The following is a 21,432-nucleotide window of genomic DNA, read 5'->3' on the forward strand; positions in this document are numbered from 1 at the left end:
ACACGCCAAATGGTGGCAACCTGGGAGCAATTAGGGGTTCAGAGTCTTGCTCAAGGGCACTTCGACACTAACACTGGGGGAGCCCGGGATCAAGCTGGAAATCTTGTGCTTCCCATCCGGCTGCTCTACCAGCCACTCTAACCCTGAACCACTGCCGCCCCAGATCAAGTAGAACTAAAATACAAGTCATTTGATTGTATGCTTGGTTGCATTCTGGTTGCATGCTTTTCAGCACGCAACCAAGTCTATGCAAGCAACTCCTTGCAACCAAACGTTTGCGAGTAGTTGAATGAAACCACTATCCTCAATAGCAGTTGCAAGGGGTTGGCATTGGTGTGGTGTGACATGTCCTTCAAATTGTTGAGTTGCATTGGCACGGTTTGGGCTTAAAATCAGCCATCATGATGACATCAAGGCCCGCCAAAATAGATTTTAGTTGACAAAATCAACTGTATGTTAAGTTGACAAAAATCGTTGACTAAAACTAGACTAAACACTAAAACATTTCAGATTACTTTATTCAGAAGACTATGATTCTAAGATACTATGATTGATATCATAGTATCAGTCTTTTGAATCATGATGATTAATAATTAATAAAGTCACTAAAATGAAAAATGAACAAATCATCCCGGTGGTTTCAGTCATATGGATATGAAGAATCAACTGAATGAGAGAAAACGCTAATGTCACTGCTGCCGAATTAGTTACATTTTCGCTAGAAACAGACTGTATCAAATATGACTGACTGACTGACTGCCGTAAACGATACAGAGACACATACGTATGAGACGATTTTAAGACGACCCCATGTTATTCTCCATGAAGAAAAACATCAGCAAACCCCTTAGAACCAGGGGATGAGCGAGTGACATCAGGACTTTCAGCACTCTATTGGAAACCGTATTCAATCGATACGGGCGAATCACAATGTAAACACACTCTTCAACTATACTCCTCTATTTCACCTCTATAGCACATGATCCTCTATCTCCTTGTCTTGCTTATCTGCTCAGCTACACTCCAAACATCTGTCCCCCTCCCCACCAGCAGCAATCTGCCTCGCAGACACGATGCCAACGATAAGCCACGATAAGCACCTTACATATTGCTGCATGCAGCGAGGAGATTGTATTTCTAATCACGCTCTCTTTTGTCGGATATTTTTATTTATTTTTTCTTAAGCGTGGGTGTCAATTTGTATTTCCTGCCATTGTGAACGACAATAGGATGAATCGTAATCGGACATGATGTGATTATGTGTGGGAGAACGCGTCAGCTAAGCTATCAGACAATTACATAAGGGGAGAGTGAGACAAAATAGACAGCTTTGGTTTTGGGGAACAATTTGTTAAGAAGTGAAGATGGTAAAGCAAAGATTCATGTATTATTGTTCAGTATAACTGACCGGAAAAAAGTCATATTGAATTTTGAAACTGATTTTGAATGTGGTAATCATCTTATGTTCCTTATCAGACAGATCAGCATACACGGTAGCCGTCCCAAATAACTGATTAAAGAGGATTAATGGGGAATTAATCAATTGAACAACTAAGCCTTAAATCCTCTCGGTCGGGGGTCCAAAACTGTTACTTTCCAGGATTCAAATTCAAAGTAGCAAAAGTAGCAGATCATGCTCAAAGTCATGCATCCAACAAGCTTTGAACTGAGCAGATCATTGGACTTTGAACTGAGCAGATCATTGGACTTTGCACTCCAGAGATAATGGCCAAAACAACTTGAGGACGTACAATTTCACCACTTTCACTTACGGGTGCACGCCATGGAGGCGGGGTCTCCCTCGGCGCGGAAGAAGTTCTTCTCGCAGTCGCAATGCAGCGCCCCCTCCTGGTGGCTGATGCTGTGCGGAGGACACTTGGAGCACTCCATGTTCCCCAACGTTGACTTGTAGAAGCCTGGCCTGCACACTGAGAGAAAGATATAAATATAAGTATATGTATCAATAGAAGATATTATATTCTATTGGAAACAGTTATTTAGATTCACAATTTACTTAATCCAGAACGATTTACAGTAAGCAACAACACATCAAATGCATAGAAATAGTCACCTATGGGCTCATACAGTAAACTAAAAACCCATCATCCGTCAAACAGTAGAATATCTGTACGTTGAAACTATAAACACCATAGAATGAATATTTTCAGGTGAATTCTCATGGATCAAAGGCGCAAAAACTTTGGCGTATGCTCCAAAGGTAATTAAAAAACACCGGCAGCGACCGTATCTTGTTACTATAACGCACGGAATGAGTTAAATTCACAAGCCACTTGCACGAAGAATCTCTCTCTCTCTCTCTCTCTCTCTCTCAGTAAAGGTGTCTCTCTCTCTCTCTCTCTCTCTCTCTCAGTAAAGGTGTCTCTCTCTCTCTCTCTCTCTCTCTCTCTCTCTCTCTCTCTCTCAGTAAAGGTGTCTCTCTCTCTCTCTCTGCTGACATCATGCATTATGCAAACGGTCTCGTCAGATAAAAGGAATCCATCTTTAAATATCACCGCTGTTAAACTGTACTCAACAGCTCTTTCAGCCCCGCTATACGTGCGTGCGTGCGTGCGTGCAGGGAAGGAGCATAGGTTTATATAAATGAAGATGTGAATGTCATAATATGTCATCATATATCATAATAATGCAATAATGGAATCCCCTAAACCCCATAGATTATTTTGGCATCAGCATGATGACATGTAAAACCTACATGTGTACATCTGTACATGACATCAGAAGTTACTCAAACATACAATAAACGGACAACAACAATAGTGTGGCTGCTCTGTGGCCAGCCACACTAATAATAAAAATTACACCTGTGTGAAGTGAGGGGCGCTCTTATCATTATTGCTATGATTAGGTGATGTAATGATCATGTCAAACAAACTGTGTCAAAACAAACTCTTTATTGTTAGTAGGATGTAATGTTTGTGTTAAGGACAAAACAAACTATTAATTAATTTATCTTCATTGTCAATGGCGTTTATAAAACAAACATTGAACCTGTATCTAGGAGGGGCTAGCGCGCCTCAAAAATCACACCCGTGTGAAATGAGGGGCGCTCTTGTCATCGTACATCAATTTATGTTAGCGGACATTTGACATTGCTACATAAGGTAAAATAGGGTTTTGGTCCCTTATTGGCCAAGCACTCCCACCAATATGTGATTGGTTAGCCGATTTGCTCGTTTACATATGACGTAAGTTTTCCCTTCAATGTCAATGGTGTTTAATGTTTTCATGTTTAATTTACGTCATATTTACACATTTGACCTGAATTCCCCTTTCATTGTCAATGGACAATCTTGAGATGTGTGGGGACAAAAGCTGTTTATAGAAATGGCTAGCGCCCTTTAAAAATCACAAGTGAGGGGCGCGAAAAATGAAAAACAAAAAAAAAGTATCACAAGATGTATTTATATCAGCGAGATGACGTCTTACGTTGTTGTTTATTGCCTTAAACAACCATTTAAGTCCAGACTTGGCTGGCATGAATTACTTCCTCTCCTCTCCTCCCCTCCCCTCCTCTTCTATCACCTCCCTTCTCCTCTCTGCTCCCTCCACTCCTCCCCTCTCCTCTCTGCTCCCTCCACTCCTCCCCTCTCCTCTCTGCTCCCTCCACTCCTCTCCTCTCCTCTTTCCTCCCCCCCTCCCATCCAGGTAAGCCGCTGGTCATGTGATACGGGGCAGGGAGGTAAATCTTGTAAGCGTCCCAGAATCCTCTTCCTGGGTCGTTTTAAGTCCACTTTATGGCCTGAGCTTTACGGGGTTAACAGGATTATACTGCACACATCTGATATACACACACACACACACACACACACACACACACACACACACACACACACACACACACACACACACACACACACACACACACACACACACACACACACACACACACACACACACACACACACACACACACTAGAAATACTCTGTATAAGTCACGGTATCCCACATTGTATCCTATATTAAAATAGAGCAGACCACTGCAGAAACATTCCGATGACTAAAATATGACTAAGACTAAATTAAAATGTATTCGAAAGACTAAATGTGCTGTGAAAATCAACACTGACTACAGCAGTGTTTACACAAAAATTGGCCATAACTCTGTGAACATTGCTCTGATTTGAAGGCTGCTTAGCTGGCTGAAAATTTAGTTTTGTTGAAATTTCGTATAACAACTCTACACTGAATTGTTCTGATTGACTAAATTGATTTATCTGATAAATTAAAGTAGCTATAAGCAATAATATGTCATAATTGTAATGGTATTCAGACAGCCAGCAATAATGAAAACGCTCTAAAAAGATGTAGTCTCTGTGACACATCTATGGGGCCACAATCTGCATTCAAAGATGTTCCTATAGAAGCATTGTCATTGGTAAAAATAAATAAATGGCCAATTAGGAAGTAGACAGGCAAATCGAACAAAGACAAAGGTTCTAGGAAAATCTTTGAATGCAGATTATGCGGCTCCTACATGTGGCACATAGACTAATTATTTTTTGGGAGCGTTTTACCCATTGCTAGCTGGTCATTATTATTATTATTTTTTTTACATTTTATTGCTTATTGCAGCTTTAAGCCCTGTATTAAAGGGTGGGAAGCAGGGAACTTTACTTTTAAAAATAATGATGCATATCTATCAAAAAACCCCGAAGGATGTCCAGTTAAAAAAATAAAATATTTAGGCACAGTTGCAGTTGAAGTCCAAAGTAAGTCCAAAGTATAGTTAGCCAGTAGATGGCGCCGTTTCACCATGTCGACGACGTAAGAAATAGCGCAAGATTGATTGCCATTTACAGGTAAAAACCAGTAAAAGCACTAAGACTACATCAGGGTTCTTGTATGAATTATTCTGCTCGGAATTATCTAATTCTGAGCCTACTATAATCAATCCATCCATCCATACAAACACACGTCTGCTTCTGCCTCGGAAGTGTATCAACTATCAAGCTTGTTTAGGCATATAAATTGATGCGTAATGCTTTGCAAATGTTTTGTTTATAAGCTATAATAGCTGCGGCTGCATAGTAGAATAAATAAAGCCTAAAACAGGGGGAGGCACGATCGTTTTTGTTTTTTTCGTCATTTTTCCCCCTTTTAATTCCATGCAGCTCCGTATGACTAATGACAGAATCACAGTCAGAACATATCACTCCATTCGGGACTCTATACACTGCATAAAAACTCAACAGTAGGTCTATGCACACAAAACAGGGCAAGTCGTTTCACTTTCATTCTTGACCAGTTGACCCACACCCTCTTCTGCCGATCGATTCACTTTGGCCGCGCTGATGATCAGCGTTCATTCAACACACAACCGGCCGGCCGCGGGGGTGACAGTAGCCCACTTCACACCATCCTCCCCGTTTGGATCATGATGTCACGTCAATAAAACAGTAACAGTCTGCGATACCATTCTGTATTTTATTCTGCTTTTTGACGAGCAGCAGACAGAAAACAAAATTCATGTCATCATCACCATCATCCTTGTGCCGTCGCGAATCAGGCTGCCACTGCAGCTAGTTCACTAGTTACACCCAGAGAACAGCACTCATCGTGGGCAAGCTGATCCCCCGTGAGTCCGCTGGCTGGAACAGCCTGGTTGCGATGGCCACACCCCCAAGCCAGTACAAGCTCTGTTTCCGTATCGATACGAAGAAAATGGCCGGCGCATTATTTACAAAAAATCTCGAGTGTATTTCATTATGAAGACGCTAAAATAGTGCAATCCCAAGGGGCTTTTAACATGGGATCTAATGGGATGACGTATAGGGGAGATACTATCGATGACACGCTGTTTTGGCTCGGCCCTCTCCGACGCGGTGGGAGGGATTTTTCATAGCAGTGGCCACTAGCCTGGCCCGACTTCACACAGCATTGAACTGGCTGTAAAGAGCCTTATAGTTGCATTTTCGAATAGTATCACAACTCTGTCATAATTAAACTCAGACAAAGTAGATGCCAGCGTGATACTCTGCCTTTAAAGCCTACAGTACTTGGTTGTGCAAAGGTTTTGAAAATAGCTGATCCACAAGCTCACAATGTGACCGGCATATACATTGTTTTTCTGTACTCATTCATCAATTGCAATCGAGCTATAAACGTTTGAAGTAATCGCTTAGCCAAAGTCCATTTGGTTTCTAACCAGCGGCCATTGCAATGCTTTTTTTGCCACGGACATACCAAATGATCGGACGATAGGAAACACAAAGAGAGCCCTGAATGACCATAGCAGGTCTGAAACGTGTACAAATGGAACTAATTGAGACCAGATACAGTGGTTTAAGACACAACGGGGCCATGTGGTCATTTTCCTTAGCTGTCATCTGCATAGCATCATTGAGTTGACACTTGCTTACAAGTAGGCCGTGGTGGGAAAAGTACTCATATTTTTTTGTTTTCCTGGAAAGTTACTTAATTTTTTTGCTAAATGATATTTTGTCTCTTTGACATCTGATCTGATGTCATTGTGTGATGATGTCTATAAGTTATATGTGTTCCTTTTGACTGACTTTTACTACTCACCTATCTAAGTTTTAAGCAACATTGAAGGTGTTGCTGGTTGTACGGACACATTTGTCTGTGAACGGACATATTGATGACCCCCGTGGAAATGACAAGCACAAGAATGGCGTGTGCTGAATAAGCACGAGGAGAGGGGCATTGTGGGTAAGGCGAGAACCTTGATGTGTGCTCGGATCGTGCCATGATGTCTGGGCCTCTGTCTGTGGCTCACCTGCCACCTGTCTGTCTCTCTAACACACACACACACACACACACACACACACACACACACACACACACACACACACACACACACACACACACACACACACACACACACACACACACACACACACACACACACACACACACACACACACACACACACACACACACACACACACACACACACACACACACACACACACACACCTAGGCTAAGATGTTGATTTATGGTTTGGGGTTCGTCTCTCTCTGTGACCCAGTAACCGTGGCCCCCGTGAAGATGTGTGTCTGTGGCTCCCGGCAGGGGCTCCCCCAGCAGTAACACATGCAGGGACACCCGTGGACACCACATGTCAGTTGAGCAGTGATTTAGAACTGCTCTGCCCCGGACACCGCTGTGACACCTGCCCCCTGAAATCCTACTGCTCACGCTCTTGCACGCACGTGACACACGCACACGCGCACACACACACACACACACACACACACACACACACACACTCTCTTTGGGCATATTATACACACATGGGTGTATGCATGCATATTTACGAATTGACACATACATAATGTGCATGTACGTGCGTACGCACAAACGAGCGCAAACACACATATTTTGGCCGGATATGCCTGTTTGCAAATGTACTAACACATTAGCACTTTTCACGCAGTCACGCGCGCACGCGTGTGTGCAGACATATTTTACCACACACACACACACACACACAAACTGGCCGGATATGAAGACATGCATATTACAAATGTCATAATGACACAGATATGTATGTACACACACACACACACACACACACACACACAGTCAGTAAGTCAGACCTCCCATTATTCCGACCTGTCCTGCAGTGGCTTCCTGTGAGGTTATAGGGTTTGGGATAGTGTTAGTAATGGTCGGACTAATGGTAGGTCGAACCAATGCCACGCTACCAGGGAGTGCACACCCAATAGACAGTTCTGTCGTCCCATAAACAAGGAAGTGAATGATGTGCGCATGCGCATAACATGTCCAGGATCGCTGAATAAACAAGGAAGTGAATGATGTGCGCATGCATGCGCATAACATGTCCAGGATCGCTGAAGAAGGCACGGCCAAGAAAATAATAAAGAAAAAAAAGCATTACAGAGATCCCGTATTTATCATTAAAAAAGCGTTAATGGCGGAGAATTCCGTCATTAACAGTGTTAAGTATATTTAAATAAATGTACTACAGACAGTCTGTCATCGATGAATACAAGACAGCATTCAGCCGAAGCCATTTAATTAATCCGGATACTGTGGTCTACTGTGTTAAAGCTCTCCTTATTGACTGGATAGTGTGCTCTGGTTTTAAGCCAGTCCTGGAACGCATTTGTGTCAACTTAGCTTTAAACCATTATTTAAAACTGAATTCAACTGCCATTGAACAATAGCAGATATACAAGCTCCTAGATCTGCTTGTATATTTTCTTTAAATCGTGAAAATGCAAGGCAAATCTTTGAATATATATTCTCATATCTTTGTTTCTGGGGTGTCCCTGGTACAACATATTTACAGATGGTGGTCAGTGGCCAACTATATAATGTTTGTGGTCAACTTTTTCTAAAAGCTTTTATCCCACGATTTTGTAACACATTATTCACCACTGTGTCAATTATCTAATGTGATCCTAGGCTCTACACACCCTCCGCCAACCTGGGGAGAGCAACAGACTTGAACTCATGCATCCTTCATGCATGAGTGTCCAAGTTGCTCCTTTACACCTGACAGGCGGGAGTTTCCCTGGTTGGACGTAGCTTGTGGAAGAAACACGTTATTCCAAACCGGTTCCTTTCCCCTCCATCAGGCGCCCCGGCTGGCCACTGGGAGGCAGTTTAGAGACCAGGATTACTGCATGATTTTTGCGAGGGTACAGTACCTACCTAGCTATGTTTGGGGTCCTTGACATGAAAGAGTTTGAGAACCACTGACATAGAAACATAGGTTTTTCAGAAAACGGTCAGGATTTAGAAGACATTTAAAGAATATGGTCTCTTAATGGGTTAAAGCAATAATGGTTATGCACCATTTAGACACGCTGTTGTCCTTCATGTGGACGGAGCTGCGCTAAGGACAAGTGAAATGGGCCATCCCTCCGTGTGTGTGGACGCTCTGGATGGCCTATTTCCCTTAGAAGAACGAACCAATACAACTGCCTTTCTGTTGTCCACACACACACACACACACACACACACACACACACACACACACACAATAATAGCCTATCTACAAGCTCACAACACATTGCCTCGTGGCTCGTTGTGAGCTTGTTGTAGATTGGTTATTTAACTTATTTGCGCTACATTTGTGCGCCATCTTGTATGATGATGTTTACAAAAAAAAGGAGATGCAAGGTTTCCACCAGACAGCTGACTGCCTATACTGGTCCTCTCTTTTATAATGCCACCACACACACACACACACACACACACAGCGCCACTTCCATGTTGAATGAAGCATTCGGAATTGAAATAACAAGCCACTGTCCCAACGTGTCTCATTTATGCCTCTTCTGTCTGTCTGTCTGTCTGTCCGTCCCAGAGAGACACATCTGGCATTGTCACAGAAACCATACATGGTTACATACATTTTAACGACGGAACGGGTGGGCGGCCGTGTTTGCCACCAACGCAATTGGGTTGTCTGCGTCACGGTAGTTACGTGCCTGGTGTGAGGCTGTAGTATGATCAAGTCGGACGTTCATTTACGGAGGGAAAAAACACGTGGAGATAAGAGGTTTCTGCCCGACACAGCAAGGAAGTTTGCAAATGGAAAGGCAACTGGACCAGTTATTAACGTCTGTTAGAAGACTGGACCAGTTATTAACCTTTCGAGAAGTGGTCAATGGTTTCTTGGAAAAAGAATACCTGTAATACTCTCTTTTCTGTCTGCCACCATCTCTCTCTCTCTCTCTCTCTCTCTCTCTCTCTCTCTCTGTGTATCTGTTTATCTGTGTTCCTCTGTCTCTGTATGTCTCTATCTGTGTGTGCGTCTCTCTCTCTGTCTCTCTCGCTGATGTGAGGCAGTAGAGCAGAAACTGAGAGACTGGGCAGTGCGTGCGTGTGTGTGTGTGTGTGTGTGTGTGTGTGTGGTCAGGGCCTGCTTGCCCGAGTTTATAGAACTCTACACAAAGCCAGCTGTATTCCCGTATCGCGCACACACACACACACACACACACACACACACACACACACACGTCTGCATGAGTCAAGAGATGTTTAAAAGAGACATTCTTCCAGAGAGAGAGAGAGAGAGAGAGAGAGAGAGAGAGAGAGAGAGAGAGAGAGAGCGCACATCTTCATAACTCTAGCAGTGTACTGTCTGTCACATGCAGACATCTAATTTGTGGAATAAAAATCAATTAGTCTCGGCTGATGTCTCTGATAACGAGCGGATCAGCAACAACGACAACAAGCCAATGTCCTGTATGGGTTGACACGCACGCAGGCAGACAGACAGGCAGACAGACAGGCAGACAGACAGACAGACAGACAGACAGACAGACAGACAGACAGACAGACAGACAGACAGACAGACAGACAGACAGACAGACAGACAGACGTTGGAGAAGACTGGGAAAGCTCTCCCATGTGAGCTGTGTGTTTTCTTTTTGAAAAAGATCAATATGAGAATTGTTGAAAAAGCGTTAAAGGCCGTATCAATGTCCCCTAATGTCTGACGGGAGATTTCTGTGTCCTGAATGCACATGTGCGCACGCACGCGCACACACACACACACACACACACACACACACACGCACACACACAGACAAACACTTAGCCCGTCACAAACATACATTGCCATATAGCCCTCACCAATTACTGCCGAAACACAATCTCTTCACTTTCCTTTGAAACGTGAGACACACTCACTCACGTATGTTTTGCCATACTTGTGAGTACATGAGGGATTCTATGAATGCAGTTATTTTTACTATTACAATAGTGTTTGTCATTTCTTTCACACTACAGATGAAAATCGCTGATCTGCAAGCTCAGAGTGTGTCACGCTGCGATACGCAGTTAACTTGTAGATCGGTGTCGCACACCAGATTATTTTCGAGATCGACATCCGCACACAACTGACCATGAATCAGACATAATTACAATTACAACCACTAACCTCTGAATTCCTGCATTAAAAAAAATAGTTAATTATTTTTCGACAACCATTTTTTCCCGCAAGGAAAATTGTCCTGACAAGGTCTATTTCCCATTGTCAACCATACTGGTGGCCTTCATTAGAGTCAAACACAAAACTGCAGCGGCAACATGATCCTGTGTGTGTGTGTGTGTGTGTGTGTGTGTGTGTGCGCGTGCGTGCCAAGCACAAATGACCTACCAGGCCTGCAATTTGCTCAGTCAATAACAAAGGTTACAGGACACCCTCCATCAATAATTAACATGGCTGCCATGGTTGGACTCTCTCTCTCCCTCTCTCTCTCTCTCTCTCCCTCTCTCTCTCTCTCTCTCCCCCTCTCTCTCTCTCTCCCTCACACAACCTCTGTCTGTCTGGATGCGGACAGAAAACAGGCCTCTCTTCATGCATTAATGTCTGTATCAAAGTTTTAGTTCTTCACCCAATATCAATTGTCGACTCAAACATCGCCTGTTTACCAGAGACCAACCTTAATCCATATCAAACATTAAAAGACGGAGATCTCCGTCCATGGCAGCCCAGGTTAGATGCCAATGCAGATTTTTAGTTGGCCATTTCATCAAACGTAGAATATCGCATTTTGAGCAGATTATGAGCCATAATGCAAATAAAGACAGCGTGCGTGCAGGCAGGGATTTTGGCCGTTTTTACGTGGACGCGATCAGTCATTAAAATGCTAATTATATATTTTCTTCCCCTGGATTATTCCCAATAAATCAAATATCGGTTTCTTGGGCATGTCTACCTGTGCAAAGGTAAGTTTATCCCGTTATCTCGGGGGTGGCGCTTAACCTTTATAAGGTTTTGAGCTTGTATATCTGCTATCTTTTAACAGCCAGCGCAAACTATCCCGGTTTTATTGGGTAAATTTGTTTTGTGCTGTGCGGATGTTTAGCTCTCGCTAGTCTCCTGCATGGGGTTTCCTCCCCTTTATCATCAATCTGCTGAATCCAAAAACATTAAAACAACACAAAACCAAACGTACATTTTCATTATTATTAAAACTTCTAAAATGCAGTAACCTCACAAACATGTCCATCAGCATCAACAATTTCTGTTTCCTCCCCATCATTTTCCCCCAGGATATCTGCCTACAGCTTCCGAAATAGATTTTTAGATTATATTTATTTCTCTTAATCGCTGCTGGTTTTCGAGGCGTCTTAATCAAGAAGGAAATCTTTAAATAAAAGCCCTTGACTTGTTCAACCCTGAAGCATCGACAGGCGTTCCTTCGCCCTAGAAAGAGTTAAACTGCATCACATGCCGTGTTTCCAAATCTGTGGGTCGTGGACCCATTTGTACGGGTCGCAAGAATGACGGTTTGAGGGAAAGGAAGCTCTGGTTTAGAGGGTTCCGGCCTGAAGACTACAAAACAATGACTACAACATGACGGTTTGAGGGAAAGGAAGCTCTGGTTTAGAGGGTTCCGGCCTGAAGACTACAAAACAATGACTACAACATGACGGTTTGAGGGAAAGGAAGCTCTGGTTTAGAGGGTTCCGGCCTGAAGACTACAAAACAATGACTACAACATGACGGTTTGAGGGAAAGGAAGCTCTGGTTTAGAGGGTTCCGGCCTGAAGACTACAAAACAATGACTACAACATGACGGTTTGAGGGAAAGGAAGCTCTGGTTTAGAGGGTTCCGGCCTGATGACTACAAAACAATGACTACAACATGACGGTTTGAGGGAAAGGAAGCTCTGGTTTATAGGGTTCCGGCCTGAAGACTACAAAACAATGACTACAACATATATCCTCCACTCCCAACCGGATCATAAACCTGAAAAGGAATGCTGCCCAGGCTGTGTTTACTGTACAGTATGACTGAGGGACATCAAAGGCCTCTGGTTGGTTACCTGCTGATGACAAGTGACCTGTCATCGCCTCACTGTGTGACCTCGTGAACCCTGACCCTGTGTGACCTGTCTGCTAACCCCATCCAAGGCACAGACAAGGAAAACAGCTCTGTCCTTGACCCCTGTCTGTCATCACACACACACACACACACACACACACACAGGTGACGACATCTAAACGACGAACATCTTTCGGGTTCTCAACTCCCAGTTCTCTTCCTCCAAGTTCACATTGACCTCCTCTCCCCTCCCCTCCCCTCTCCTCTCCCTCTAATGTTTCTTATCTCAGTGTTCATCCATCTTTCTGTCAGTTGAACACCTTCAGACAAAACACCAAAAATACCCAACCCTGTCTTCTTCTTGATATGACCGGTGGCTTAATGTTCCAGACATGATTTCAGAAACGGTTCGGAGCCTTTTGGGAAACGTTACCGTATATTTTCCTCTCGCACACCTGCATCAGGTCCTCTGTAACTCTTCAGAACGTGCACAAAGGTCATGTTCGCACACCGGCCACCTCACCACTCGAACAGATGTTTTATCTCTCGCCAGGAACGCACCTTCAAGGTTAAATTAAACCTGCATCGTGTAACTCTACATGCTCACAGCTTGTACATCTGCACATTTTCGTGTTGGACATGACAAAATGTTTTCCACGTGACGGACAGCTCACATTAGGCAAAGAGAAACAGTGTTGATACATGTTGGAAGCCTAGGACGTCCAGGGACGTACTACGGTATTTTTAAAATCTATATAAAACGGTGTCCAGGTGTCGCTCTTAGCCTTGGCCGGTTGCTAGGCAACACCTTGCTCTGCCCGCCCGGCCTGTTTCGTGCACGCGTGTTATGTTTTAACAGCCGTCTTGGAATGCTTTTTTTCTCTGAAACTACGGCGCTGTCCGTGTTGATGATCAGATTCGCGAAGTTCAGGGCTCATTTCTGATTTTACACGGCATTGCTATTACAAAATTAAAGTTTTTGGAGAAAGATATACCTATGGTGAGCCAACGCAAGCGTTATTACTGCCTGCTTTTTTAGCTAACAAACAAACGGAAGTATTTCAGCGTAGAAGCTCCCTCATCTGGCTGGCACTGTAGCGCTGTGTAGTGGCATGACAGAGTTCCTTGTGGTTTCAGAGCTCTGAGCCGTGCAAACCGATCGACCGGAGCATTCCGTTACCACTCTGACCCGACCCGCTTAGAGCAAACTTCCAAACGTTGTTTAGAGCCCAACATGGAGAGCTGCATGTACACGCACACACACACGCACACCGTTCCATTAGCATGGTAATGCTGCCAGGATGCTGGGGGACTGTTCCTATACAAACATGTGTTTTTATTCCTTCCTGTGTTCCTACCGGCTACAAGGAACTCTCCCCCTGCCACACACACACACACACACACACACACACAGGGGTGCGCGCTACCAGCTACAATACCTCCAACGTACACCTCCCTCACCCCCCCACCTTCATCAGGGCTTCTTTATTATGCAGATCAGCCATTGGATCAGATCGCTTAATTAGGCTTTTGAGTGCCAGGCCTTCACGGAGGAGGGACCCCACCATCACAGGCACATCCATGACCCCCCCCCCCCCCCCACACACACACACACACACACACACACACACACACACACACACACACACACACACACACACACACACACACACACACACACACACACACACACACACACACACACACACACACACACACACACACACACACACACACACACACACACACCTCAGTGACAGTCTGGCATGCTGTGTTGAAGAGGCTCTTTGAGTGTGTCAGAGATAAACGGAGATGAATGAATGAATAGGGGGAGATCTGCCCGGGCCATTAGCCCGCCAGTTAGCCTCGCAAAACAACCAATCAGGCGCTACAGTAGCTTGGTTGCTTATTTCGATCTAAACGCATTGTGAGCTTATATATTGGCTAATTTGGGGCAGAGACCGTATAAAATGGGCGTAATGCATGTTTTGTCAAAATATTAATATAAATTTTAAAAAAGGCTAAAAAAAAGGCTACATTATTTTACCTGAAGCACAGCATAATGACGAACCCCAGAACAAAAGGCTACATTATTTTACCTGAAGCACAGCATAATGACGAACCCCAGAATTGTACTGATTCTGAACTAAATGTACTTTCCACCACTGCACTGGAGTAAATGTACTTAATTACATTACACCACTGTACTGGAGTAAATGTACTTTTAGCTGTAGTTACTTTCCACCACTGGGGAATTGAACCGCCTGGTTTCCTCGGTAGCGGGTAGGCAGGGGGGGGAGGGGGCACTGGGGCAGGAACTCACCCGCCGGCACTGTGCCCAGGCACCGGGCCGAGGAGATGAGCCACTACTGATTCAATAAAGCTCTTTGAAGATGACAAAAGATGGAGAGAGAGAGAGAGAGAGAGACAGAGAGAGAGAGAGAGAAGGAGCTTGGCTGCATATAAACTGAAGTGGTTCTGCGGAGGTCAAGGTGAAGGAGCTCTGGGGATAGATGTGAATATAAAACGCTGTACCAGATATGCACTGACCTAAACTCCCCCTCCACACACACGTCCTGGTTTCTCCCCCTCAGGACCCGTCATATATCATCCTCCACTCTCATCTATCTGCTCTACTGTACCGTACCTCCGTGCCAAGACAGCACAAAGTCCTTCTTTACATCATGTTTCTAGCCCAAAGGCACCGCGTACCTCCTACAAAATAATAATCATATAATGTAACTCTTAACGTCCCCGTTTTGGGCTGCGGCTATGATGATGATTATGATATCCCACTTTTCTCTCTGACTCGTGTGTGTGTGTGTGTGTGTGTGTGTGTGTGTGTGTGTGTGTGTGTGTGTGTGTGTGTGTGTGTGTGTGTGTGTGTGTGTGTGTGTGTAGTGTGTGTGTGTGTGTGTGTGTGTGTGTGTGTGTGAGAGAGAGACAGATAGAGAGAGAGAGAGTTAGAGAGAGAGCGAGAGGTTGAGAAAGGGAGATATAATTTTTTACAGAGGAAAGAGACAGAAGGGGAGCGTGTGTGTGTGTGTGCAGCTCCATGTCACGCATGACGAGTCTAACACCTACTCTCTCTTTCGCACGCATGCAAGCGCACACACACACACACACACACACACACACACACACACACACACACACACACACACACACACACACGTGATCAATAACAGGACAGATATCACACATACTTGAGACATTTGATGATGCGCCATCTCTCTCTCTCTCTACAATTCAATTCAATTGAGCTTTATTGGCATGAGAAAACATAAATTTACATTGCCAAAGCAAAAGTGGAACAAAACAATCAAGATAAAACAATAAAATAAACGTGTAAACAGAGCTGTGTTATATTAACAATCTTGTGAAACTATGACAAATGGTGTGCATTTTTCCAGAGAGAGTTATACATCCATATAGGAGACGCTTTGAAAGTACCTCTCTCTATCTCTCGGACACATTGAACCAGAACCGGTCTATACAGTACGGTACAGTACAGTACAGTACAGTACAGTACAGTAGGCAGACAAACAGAGACACAACTATAAACTATTAGCCTAAATAGAAGCAGATTGTGCTGCTGGAAACAAGCCCAGTCTGGTTCAGACTGCAGTGAAACCGTCTCTCTCTCTCTCTGTGTGTGTGTGTGTGTGTGTGTGTGTGTGTGTGTGTGTGTGTGTGTGTGTGTGAGATGTGCGTGCATGTCTGCTTGATACTGTCACTGTCCGGTAGAAACCTCCTATGTCCAAAAGTTTTTTGGAAATGGAAAATAACCTGTGATCGAATGGGTCCAATCCATGCCAAGAATATATGTTTTAGATTGCCTTATATCGATATAAAATGGTCGCTCTAAAAATCAACTATTAGCCCCGGTCCGGTTGCTTGGCAATGCCTTGTTCAGCCCCACCCGCCCTGTTTCAAGTTTGCACAGCAATTACGACTTTAAACGCTTATTTCTCTGAAATTAAGGCGCTGTCCGTGATGATCAGATCCGCGATGTTCAGGGCTCATTTCTGATTACAATATTTTCTGGAGAAAGTTAGCTATCATGAGCTAACGCTAGTCAATTTAGCTTCATGCTTTTTAGCTAGCGAAAACACGGAAGTGCATCATAGTAAGAGTATGTGTGTGTGTGTGTGTGTGCGAGCGTGTGCGAGCGTGTGCGTACGCTATGACAGTCAGAGAAAGGTAAATGTGTTGCGTGCACTGCAGAAACAACACGGATAGCAGGAGGTGTGACAGGGAAACACAGCGTGACGCGCGCGCACACACACACACACACACACACACACACACACACACACACACACACACACACACACACACACACACACACACACACACACACACACACACACACACACACACACACACACACACACACACACACACACACACACACACACACACACACACACACAATTCTCTCTGTAGGGTGCTACGATGGAAACATGCTGAAATGGCACTTCTAGTGTTTCAAGCTCCCCAGGACACACACACGCACACATTCACTCACGCACACACGCACGCACGCACAAATGGAAGTTCCACCAAGAAAGGGAAACTGGTATGCATTCCAAAGCTATAAGCTAAATCATCAAAATGTATTTTTTTTAACAATTCATAAAGCTATTCCAAGATAACTTTAAAAACCACTGTCACACTAGTACCGTCATGTCTGATACAAACGGCACATACTGTAGCAACATAAACATACAGACGTTCCATTCCAACTCTTCACGCTTTCCTGATCTTCTCCTGAAGGTTTTCTGAAAATGAAATGATTTCCCTGCAGGTTTTATCCACTGATAAGCCTAATGCTAATTCTACTGCTTTGCTACTGAAAAGAAGTGTCCAGCAGAGGAACTCTATATCTATTCAAGGAATCTAATAGAATTAACATAAAACACCTCGGCAAATTCCACCCGATTTCACTGACAAGGTTATGTTTCTGACAATCCACTGACAATGTACTCTATTGCCAGGGGCAGGACATGTGGAGCTCTGAAATGGCACATCTGTATCAACTGTCCAAATCTATCAAATAATTTGTTAAACACATTTTATATACTTTGTTTAGAAAAAAAGCATTTAGTGAGCTCTCTCTCTCTCTCAACCAGTGTATTCACCTGTGTGTTGAAATGATGGATCAGTCTAGTCACGAGGAAGTTCACACACTGTCATTAATCAGTACCACACACACACACACACACACACACACACACACACACACACACACACACACAGAACCATCGATCAAAAAAGGACTTGTGGTCCTCAGGGCAACACCTAACAAGAAAGTGTCAGAGTGCTGTGCCGTGCGTGTGTGTGCGTACAGTGTCCCTACAGTGTGTGTATATTTGTAGGGATGTGTGTATGTGGGGTATCGGGGCGGTCCAGGGGAGCAGCCTACTTCCCACCCTGCAGTTACAACCATGCCAACACTTCTGATGTTGTTTCACTTTTTACTGCCACAAAGACACACTGTGCTCAACGTACAGTACCTGTACCTGTAGTGTGTGCGCATGTGTGTGTGTGTGTGTGGGCGTGCAGTCCCGTGCAGTGTGTTTTATTGCATGGTCAAACACAAAGCAAACATGGTTTTCCAACACTGAAACTGAAACGGTAACATGAGAGCTGTTAATATCGCTCCCTCTCTCTCTCTCTAGCTCTTTCTCTAGCTCTCTCTCTCTCTCTCCCTCCCTCCATCCCTATCCCCCGTAGCGTAGCGTGCTATCTGTATTTGTTTTGCGTGTGAGCGTATGTTTTTCGCCACCATGTGCGGTCCACACACACACACACACACACAAAAATGAAAAAAACTCTGCCACTTAAGATGCCATGTCGACCCGATGCTCATTAGAAGAAGGGCTTATTTTTATTAGACCCGCAGGCTGGAGTTAGACGTAGAGTAACATTTTGACAGCCTGAGAGAGAGAGAGGGGGGGGGGGGGGGTACTAGGGTGGAAATAACTAAGTATATATACTTACATACTGTACTTAAAGGGCCACTTCACCCCTTTTGCAACCAGAGCCAATTTATTGTCCTAAATTATGTTTAGGACACAAAAACACTTTCCTGGGTTTTTTATAAAACCAGTCATGGAAATGTGTCTCCACAAGGAGGGGAAGTGCACTAAAGCATTATGGGCATTGTAGGAATTCAGCAATCCGGTCAAACCCTAGTCAAACACACAGACTTCATTATTTTTATATAGGGTGCAAATTTCAAATTGTGCTAATGTTAGCTACTACAAATATTGTATATTGAGTGACTGCAGTTTATTCCAGCGGTGAAATGTCCCTTAACCCCTTTAACAAAAAATCTGCTCGTGACGGAACGTTCCGCCAATTAGAATCCGGCAGTCTAGCGTTGGCTCTTGCGTCCACCAGGTGGCAGTCAAATTGTAAAAGTACAATCATTAGGTACTTTTACATTCCATTCCACTACATCTCATTATTAAAGGATTTCCATTACTAGATACTTTGTAGATTTTGATTAATATTAAAAAAACATTAACCACTTCAGCCCTATATGTAGGATATAATAAAATGGACGATATACAAGCTCGCAACGTGATAAGCTTGTAAATCCATTTACATTAGGCCTACTTATTTCTTACATTTTGAAAACTCATGAGCACTTCTGCTTTAGTAATTTAAGTATATATGTTTTTACCAAAGTACAATATTTGCCTCTGAGACGCAGTGAAGTAGAAGTAATAGTGAAGTAGAAGTAAGTAGTAGAGTATTTCTTCTAGCGCTGAGAAAAAGAGAGGGAGAGAGAGAGAGAGAGAGAGAGAGAGGGAGAGAGAGTGTCTTCATTCATCATGGGGCATTAGAGCAGACTGTCCATCCATCACACGGCTTCAATAATCCACTAAAGAATGAGCCGACATGCTCCATTTCACCGGCCCGCCACAATTAGCCCTCCGTGGGTTATTTTGACGTGTATTTTAGGGGGCCTCGCATCATCATCAGATGTACGTACTGTTTCTTTAATTTGAGAAATGGTTCGTAATTAGCGCAATCATGGTTTTATTTGGAAAAACACACATTATGGGGGCGGCTGGACGGAGCTGGACACGCACGTATAAAAATAGCGTGTGGCGTACATGCATGTGTGCACGCGCGCGCACAGACACACACATTGGGTCCTTTTAGCGTCGGCGCGGGTGACAGGCTGAAAGGCGGCTGTGATGGATAGGCAAGGCTTAATCACCTTTAATCAGGTCTGTCCTTGAATAATGATGAACAGGCCCTTTCACACACAGAGAGAGAGAGAGAGAGAGAGAGAGAGAGAGAGAGAATAGAAATAGAAGGAAATCGTTACCGTGGGGGCAGAAACCCCTTATCTCCGGATATTCACACATAAAGCATCAAGTATCAGATCCAGAAGCTCAAAGTGACACGCTTTGAGTTCGTCCATCTGTTATACTTTTGCTACTTTAGAATTTGAATCCCGAAAAGTAACCGTTTTGGACATGAGGTTTCTGCCCGACAGAGTCGAAGTAACGTGGCAGATGCCATCGCTCTCTCTGTTGTTCCCATACAGCCAGTCTGCCTGTGTTCACTCACTGGAACCTCATCACATTCTGACGCACACACTAAACGCACGCACGCACGCACGCAACTGTCTCGGCCATGTCGTTCAAACTCACAAAACAACAAAGAAGCAAAAAAAAAAAAAGCCCTCCTTTTAGCTTCTTCTTTTTTTTCTGAAGGGGAAGTGCGAGTGGCCGGCTCCCCGCTGAGCGTACGTGACTTAAGAGAAAAGAGACACATCCTCTACTCACTACACGCACTTCATGCTGGAAAAGCACTGCGTATACTGGGAAAACTCCACTTCATTTTACAACTTCACTCCCTATGGGTCAATTGCATTGGTGGATAAAGTAATCAATGCTGAATGTCCCATTTCAAGTTTTCAAACGTATGCAAATATTTTGGAAATATAGCAGTCGCAGCGACGCATTGTGAGCTTGTAGATCGTGTCTTTGGTCATGGTTTTAGCTTAGGTTTTATTTCCTTTTCATTGTTATTTTCGTCAGTGAAAAAAGCTATTGAATTCAACTAACAATTTGTCATAGTTTGAACACTGGCTCTAATATGTAGGATGGGTCTTCAACAGGGGGTCCAGGACCGCCTATGGAGTCCTCAGAGTCACTACTGCCAAATATTTGTCCCATAGGACTTTATTTATTTATTTATTTACTGACATTGACCCCTTGAACCCACACATCCTCAACATTCACCACAAATAGACAAGGCCTCGACGTGTCGTCCCGAGACATGTGTGAGCTCGTAGATCGCCCATTTTCGGTCATGGTGTCTTTAATTTGATTTCATTTGTACAAATAACTAAAGCTGAAAGACAGCTGTACTTGTACAACCCCCCCCCCCCCCCCCCCCCCCCTCTCTCTCTCTCTCCCCGGGTTCGAGTCATCAAAGCCACATAGACGCTTCAAAAACGCCACAAACTGTCAAGTCCTTTCCTGCCGTACAGTGAGTCCGTCCCACCCAGGGGGAGGCGAGGCCGGCTGACAGGCAGCTGAAGGGTCCGCGCTGTCAGGGAGGCCAAAAGGGCCTGGGGGTCTCAGCCGTCCCCCCCCATGCACCCCA

At 44.2% G+C, this 21,432-nt stretch overlaps 1 protein-coding gene across 6 annotated transcripts in view; it reads right to left on the reverse strand.

The window, feature by feature from the left end:
• Positions 1-21,432, reverse strand: part of epha3 (eph receptor A3) — a 147,491-nt gene that overhangs the window by 70,452 nt on the left and 55,607 nt on the right. For all 6 annotated transcript variants that reach the window (XM_080786346.1, XM_080786348.1, XM_080786345.1 and 3 more), the window contains exon 5: positions 1,773-1,928. In XM_080786346.1, the coding sequence (XP_080642472.1) occupies positions 1,773-1,928 (156 nt within the window). The remainder of the gene's footprint in view (positions 1-1,772; positions 1,929-21,432) is intronic.

Source organism: Protomyctophum bolini (genome assembly GCF_963924005.1).
Source record: "Protomyctophum bolini genome assembly, chromosome: 16".
Classification (NCBI taxonomy): Eukaryota; Metazoa; Chordata; class Actinopteri; order Myctophiformes; family Myctophidae; genus Protomyctophum; species Protomyctophum bolini.